At 44.6% G+C, this 7,682-nt stretch overlaps 1 protein-coding gene across 1 annotated transcript; it reads left to right on the top strand.

Annotated features, from left to right (window-relative positions):
• The first annotated feature begins 2,805 nt into the window (after window positions 1-2,805).
• LOC147427733 (protein DMP4-like) lies at window positions 2,806-4,697 on the top strand. Its single transcript, XM_086497330.1, has one exon. It carries the CDS (start codon window positions 2,934-2,936, stop codon window positions 3,657-3,659), a length of 726 nt encoding a protein of 241 aa, XP_086353456.1. The 5' UTR covers window positions 2,806-2,933; the 3' UTR covers window positions 3,660-4,697.
• The last annotated feature ends 2,985 nt before the right edge of the window (window positions 4,698-7,682 follow it).

Raw genomic sequence — 7,682 nt, 5'->3', positions numbered from 1 at the left:
ATCTTATGCCTGACTTGCAACAATCTGCCTGTATAATGCTCTCATCGAGAGACGTAACGAAAACACACAAGCCACAGCTTGACCTACTTACCATGTATGGGGTCGTGACTTTACAAGAATGACTTAAAAATGACACTTTTCTTGTGAAAGAGGCCCTAGATTTAGGTTCCTTTTAATTTTGGTGTGTGTTGAGAGCAACCAAAAATCATGTTAAACAATCCCGAACTTATCTTGTCCTTGACAGAGTTGCGAGTGGGATATCGGAAGCGTATTTCATGAGGCGGTAGAATTGAACCCACCTAGCTAGTATGCCTTGCATACAGAGTTTGAAGCCCTTGGCGAGAGTGATGGCCTCAAACGTGAGAGCCAAAACTATAAGTGTCTGGCTTCGTATAAAACTGTCGTGTAAAATTGCCAAAGCACAATGATAGTAGTTGCCAGGTAAAGTGTACACATGGAGAAAAAAATGAAGAAAAACTGAAACTTGGAGAACTTGGTCGTCCGACTGCGACCAATTGTCATGAAATATGGAAGAAAAAACTCCTTCCAACCGGCTCATAGCCATATTTTCTTTGCGAGAGAGAGTTGTCGCATATGCATATACGCCCTCGTGTCTATACACCCATCTGGTACGTAATGAAATAACCTGCAAACACATTGCGCCCTAGTACTTCCCAATTTTGTAAGCGCATAGCATATGTCAAATGTGGGGAGTCGCAATGCGGGATGCAGAAATGGAAGCCTTGCTTCATATAACTACGTCTGGCCTCATTACCAACAAACGCTATTGGCGATAGATGTCATAGCAAAGAGACTCGACCTTGTCGATCATGTACCAAGAATGGACCTTGTCTACCTGTACAGTGGATTGAGAAGCAGAACAATACTGGCAAGGTATGTATGCGTACTTGCTTATCTTGATTCCTGTTGTCCTTGACCATATAGGTTTGTCGTGAGCGAATAAAAACGCGGACAGACTCTCCCTAGGAACCATGTTCTTAGCAAAAAGTCAAATTCAAAATAAGCAGCTTCTCAATTTGTAACAAGTGGTCAGCCATGCCGAACACCTTTGTCGCCTTCAACTAGTCGAGCAATAGGCCATGCCTGTCTCGAGCTCGGCTCGTAGCCGCAGCGCGTCTTACACGATCGAGTAAAAAATCCATAGTGCATGTTGCATGACCATGCATGCTGCATGACCATGCATGCTTGAGCCTTGCTCGTGCGCATAAGAGCTTGTTGTATTCTTAACCATGGTCATATGTGACCCGTAGAAGTGCATACAATCACCTACATAAAGCTAGGAAAACTTCAATAACATGAAATCTCAAACCTGACAATCATTGCTTGTCCTTAGCCTAGGTCAACCACATCCTTCAAATTCGCGTGCCGGCTCCAAGTGCCTTGCCGGTGACCTTGCAAATGGCCTTTGGTGACCTTTCATGCGGTTGCATGCCCTGCAGCCATGATCCACTTGACGAGGCTCTCGCAGGACCATGCATGATACAATATGTGTGCCGCCCTTTCTTCTCTGTGAGGCTCGCCCGCCGTCTGGCTCGATGGGCATGTCGTCCCTCATTAGCCCTTTTGGTGACGATCCGTACATGCCTTGCCGCCTATGGCCTCTATCAATACTCGTAAAGGGAAGAACTTCCCAATCCGCCCCCCTTGGGTGGCTCCTCAAGGCTTCTGCCTCACCAAGGGTAGCCCCTTGGGCACCCCATGGGTGGGACGGGCCACTAGGGGGGTATCCTTGGGCGCCCACGTGGCTGCAAGAGCCCTAAAATAAAATAAAATAAAATTTCTGCTACAGCAATGGCGTGCCGATCTGCGCAGGCAAGGAAGGTGATCTTCTACGCCTGTGTGATCATCATGCGGCCGCGCAGCAGAAGCGAAATTTGTTGCTTAGGCCAGCGCGCATCCGTAGACCCTCTCCATGCAGGGTGTCGTGCAGGTCGAAGTCGGCCCTTCCTCCCCCACAAGCCTTTGTGCCCATGGTTGTACGTGCCGAGCCTCAGCATCCATGCAAGCTTGCGGGCACGCCATATTCCTGTCGTACCTTCATGCAATTCCATGCACGAATTTCGCCATGGCTGCAAGAGAGATTGAGAGGGATGCCTTGCAAGAGAGATCTTTGAGAGACAGCGAGAACGAGAGGGAAAGAGAAGACCATGCTTCTTCCCCTCCTCCATGCCTCCTCCTCCCCCCAGGGAACTGCCTCACCTGGATTCACCGCCCAACCTTCCTTATATAGCCCCTGGCTACTGAATGCCCTGTTCCACACTGGCAGCCGGCCATTTACTGGCCCAGGTCCGTGACCTCCCTTGGGTATGCCCTTGGCATGACAGAAGCCCCTGGAGGACCCGACAAGAGCCACCATTACCTCCCTCCCAAAGCAACATCCAGCCCATCTGAGCGCAGTTCCGGATCGTGCAAGAATAGAGCCACCACAGATGAGATCTCCCCAAACTTGCCCTTCGCTCCCATCCCTTGGACGACCGCACGTCAAAGCTGATGCGAGGCAGAGCAGGGCTAGGCTTTGTCGGCTTTAACTTCTTACTATATGCGAAACTCGTGGGTGTTTTAAATCCTATTTCTTTACCACTCCATTGCCAATTTGCCATCACTCCCCCAATCCAAAAAAATGAAAAAAAACCAAAACGAACTTGGCTTATTTCTTCTCACACAGACACACAACACGAAACGTAAGGACCCGGACACACTCAAATAATGACTTGCAAGTAAAAAGGAATTGAGACGTTGCTGTTAGCCGTCAAGCTGCTGAAATTCGTGGCGTGGAAGAGCAGAATTAGGCAAGCCTGTTGTTGCCGCTACGCTTTGCAATAAAATACGACAGTACAGCCTCTAAAGTTTGGTAGATATCCAATATTGCCATTCTCTCTATTCCACTGCACACAAGCAATCAACAGATTAATATGGCACCTCCAGCGAATGGCAATCATGTTGCTACCGCGCCTGCCTCTTCAAACAGTGGCGAGCTCTCCATGCCACGTCCTCACCACCACCGATCCAGTGGGGATGCTGACGCAGACTCATCCACATCGCCGCTGTGGCGTGCCGTCCACCGCACCATCCAGTCGATCGGCCATCTCTCCAACTTCCTGCCCACAGGCACGGCGCTCATCTTCCAATTCCTATTGCCCATCGTTTCAGACGGCGGCAAATGCGCTGCCGCCGCCGACAAGTACATGACAGGAATCCTACTGGCTTCTTTGGGGCTCTTTTGCTTCATCATGAGCTTCACTGATGCATACAATGCATCCGATGGAAGTCGCTACTATGGCATTGCAACCCCTCATGGTCTTTGGATACCTACGGCAGCCGGCGGCCCATCGGACATCGCTACTGCTGCCGCTAATGCACCTCAATACAAGCTTCGCTTCTCTGACTTTGTTCACGGGGGCCTCTCTATTGTTGTCTTTGCCGCCTCGAGTCTGTTCGACCCCGATGTTAAAGGCTGCTTCGACTTATCTTTCTTGCCCGGGCACTTGCAGACTTCACTTCCCATAGTCATAGCCTTTTTCGCAAGCCTTCTGCTCTTGATCTTCCCCTCCACACGCCATGGCTTTGACGAGCCACCTGCTATTTCTTCTCCAACTGTCCTTGCTTCAACTCCCGTATCTCGACCTCTCTTGGCATAATCATCTCCCAGGGGGGCCAAAAAAAAAAGAGCTACCTCTTAGGATACTTCAGCAAACTGAAGCCTCATTAGATGTTGGAACCTAGCAATTTTTTCTTGTAAATTTTCTTGGGGAAGCCTTCCTACACTCCCATTCTCACACACCACACTCCCTCCTACCCTTTGCATCTATGGATATAACCTCAACATCCCTTGAACCCTCCACCTTGAGCACTTTTCGAGCAACTTAAATCTTGCATATTGTATGTTTTTTGTGAGATTGTCATCACATATCATCCAACTTTGTTGTCCCCCCCCCCCCCCAACACACACACACACACACACACACACACAACCAACTCACAACACTGAGTCGAGAGATATACTAACAACCTTTTCAATAGAAAAAGAACTTCGTGTTTGTAAAAAATGAGATATATTGTGGCGCCAATCCGACTCGCTATCTGACTCAGTCCATGTAACAACTTACAATTCGAGTTCTTGCCGCCTCTGGCTTTTGGCCTATCTTGCCTTGATCGCTTGCCTCGGCAAAGGTCCAGGCTAGCCTTGTAATGCACCCTCTAATGCATATATAAGTGAGATGCCCTGCTGCAGAAGGAGAGGATTTTGGAGAAGTTTTGAATCATCCAGTGGCATCTACATTTAGAAAAGCATCCAAGAAAGAGAGAGCCACTGTAGTAGACCACACCCACTACATCCATAACACCCTCACACATGTAAAGAAGCCAGAGAACATTATATACCTTTTTGGGAGCTCCTGAAGTGTTTACAAGAATAGCTTATCATGTTATCAGTCTAGCAGAGCATCTACCACCAGCACCAGAACAAAATCTATGGCTAGTAGGCAAAAGAGAAAAAGAAGAAGAAGTGCAAATTGAAGCACCACCAGTAGCCACAAGGTTGCGGACAAGACTAGTCAATGTGTCAAAAATAGTATAATTTTTACTTGTACAGTGTGTTTTTTGGCCAAAATCATGATCAAAATGAAACAATCCACAAAAACATGGCCAAATAATAACATTAGAAGTGTTTTCGTATTTTTGAATGTAGAGTGGATGTTTTTGAGTAGTTTAATTAATTTTCTTCAATTTTTGCTAAAAAAGCTAATAAAAGCCAAAATAAATAAAATACGATTACGACTTCAAACGTCAAATCTCAAAGCTCAAAAGAAAAGCCTTTTTTTTGGAGCAATTTCGATCAAAAAACTCGACGGCCGTTCTGACTCACTAACCATCTGCAACAAATTACGAGAGAAGGGTCCACGGATGTCGGTTTTTAAATTTTTTTGATGTAGGAGTACACTATAAGGCCTAGTGAACTCAAATGGTAGGTATTGGATGGGGAGTGTCAGAAAAGTCCAGGTATGTATAGTCCCTTAGGCCATTTTCCCTCTCATTTGCATAGGCTAGCCTTTAGAGAGAGAGCTCCAGGTTGTGGATTTCGGTGACCCCACGCGCTCCTATATACCGTGTGCCAGCTCTCACTCGCTTCCATCCATGAGGGGCAAGTTCCTAACTATGTATAGAAGTATTTTAATTATCACTTTGCAAACCACAAGGGCTATAGGGGGCACGCCAACACAGGGAAATTTGGTAACTTTCAGGAATAGAGATACTAACACTAGCCACACCAGACATCCAAACTCCACCAAACTTGAATTATAGGCTCATCACTAGTGGTGGAACACATTGGTAAGCTCAAAGTTGTAAAATATGCCAGAAAAGATGACCTAGTATCTTTGGCGTGAAGATGAAAGGAGCCAGATATGGATCAAATTTGACATATTGTCGAGGGTATCATATTGGGGAACTGTGGAGAATTAGGGGTGCATTGGAGTCCGAATCATCAGGATAGGGCAAAATGACCATATCTTCACTGCAAAGACATTTTGCACCACAATGCAAAATATTGGTCGGTTCGACCTCAAACTCAAGGGGGGCACTCTATACATTGCAATGGACCTTCACCAACCTTCAGTGGAAATATAACTACTTCCTAATAATTCCAAGTCAATCTCGGCTCAAAAGAAGACCATCAACCTCATCAAGGGAAACCGTTAAGTGCAAGAAACACAACCAAGGGCTTCAACCATCATAACTAACATAGTAGAGGCTAGGTAGGGCAAGATTAGGGCCTAGGTGACAATAAAATGTAAATTTGATCTTAGGGCCACCAAAGGTGGTCTACATGGTTGAAAGCACTTTTTGCACATATTTTCACATGTCGTGATCCCCTTACCCCATCAAAAATCCTACATCACATTGGTATACTTTCCCAAACTTCATCAAGCACCAAGATTCAACCCTACAAAGCCAATCAAGTTGACATGAGCTAAGTTTGACCCAAAATCATCCATATATACCTTAGGCATGCCTAACATAGAAATGCCACCAAGAGGACCTGACCTGTCATTTGAGGACATAGATATGTACATAAGGTTCAAATAAATCACCTTAAAAAGTCTCATCAAGTTTGGCACATCATAACTCCATCATTCACCAAAAGCTCTAAAAGTGATAAAGCGGACAAAGTTGTCCATAACTCTCACCACAAGTGTCCAAAATCCATCAAAATTCATGCACATCACTTGCAACTCATACAAATCCTATTCATTCAATCTAGCACCATTTTGTAGGCATTTCAACACATCTGCATCTTAGGCACGCCTAAGATAAAGTTTGTCAGAATTGTACTTTTTAGTGCATTTTTTATTTTTATTAGCTTTTCTACTTGTTGGGACTTGTTAGAGTTGGTCTGACGACCAAATTTGATGATATTTTGTCAGGTTCAATCTCATCCACTTTAGGAGCTCCAAAAAAGAAGACCATGAAAGAAAAGTTGACCGAACCTCCTCCATATCAAATAGAGGAAGAATCACTGAAAGATGCAAGTGTCACATGGCTTGCCAAGGAACAACAAGGAAACAAGGAACAAGGACCATGAAAGAAAAGTTGGCCGAACTTTCTCCATATTAAATAGAGGAAGAATCACTAAATGAGGAAAGTGTCACATGTGGCTTGCCAAGGAACAACAAGAGAGTCAGCATGTCACCGTCTACCATGACACCTTCAAAAGCTCACAAGGATCCAGAGTAGAAGTCCAAATGTTGCCAAAGGAAGCTCAGGACCTTGCCAAAGAAGATGTAGTCAAGCCACTTTGGGAGAAGATTGGCCGCAAGGATTACATGGAGCTGGAGCCCTGCTGCAATGTTGATTACAAGAGAGCTTATGAGCTCTTACATAGTATTACACAAGAAAGGAGGGCAACCATTTCAGATTTGAATGACTCCCTAATAGAATTAAACATCACAGAAGAGCAAGTTGTAATTCCCTAAAGTTGCAAAAGGAAGGAAAACCAATGAGAGACCGATAACTACCCACAACTAGCATTTTCACCAATAGATCCACATCATTCTCTGATCTAAAGAAAATGGAGATAGAGCGAGCACTTAGGATCTATCACCGGCATCTCCACTTCACTGCAAAGTGTCCTCCAAGATATACAGTTCCAAATCATATCGTGCCTTCCACATTTACTCAAGCATCCAAGAAAGGGGACGTCACTATGTATAAATTATGTATATCGTGTGCGTTCAAGGACTATTTCTAAAAATCCTTATCTATCAATTTTTGACAAATAGAAAACACCCTTTTCTTATTTAATCTATAATTTTTTTCTCTAATTTCATTTTATGGTACTCTTCTGTATGTAAAAATGTGAAAAAAAAGAAATTTAATAACCCTTTTTGATGCACTCACATGATAGTCACATAATTATTAAGTGACCCCCACGAGACTAAAGTGAACCATGTCCAATATGTCTACACAACCCTCAACCATGTGAAAAAGCTAGAGAACATAACTTTCTTGGGAGATCCAAAAGAACTAACATGGATAGCCTATCATGATATTGGCTAGGTACAACATCTATCACCTGCTCCAAAGAAAAATTTGTGGCTAGTATAAAAGAATAATGATGACGAAGAAGCAAAGACAAGAGATCCACAAATTGACACAAGATTGAG

Source organism: Adiantum capillus-veneris, chromosome 23 (assembly GCF_014529385.1).
Source record: "Adiantum capillus-veneris isolate H3 chromosome 23, ASM1452938v2, whole genome shotgun sequence".
Classification (NCBI taxonomy): Eukaryota; Viridiplantae; Streptophyta; class Polypodiopsida; order Polypodiales; family Pteridaceae; genus Adiantum; species Adiantum capillus-veneris.
Note: the sequence above shows the minus strand (reverse complement) of the source record. Positions and strands in the feature narration are given on the sequence as shown.

Excerpts from the sequence above, each read along its gene's own strand:
- LOC147427733 (XM_086497330.1), top strand. The coding sequence starts at position 2,934 with ATGGCACCTCCAGCGAATGGCAATCATGTTGCTACCGCGCCTGCCTCT.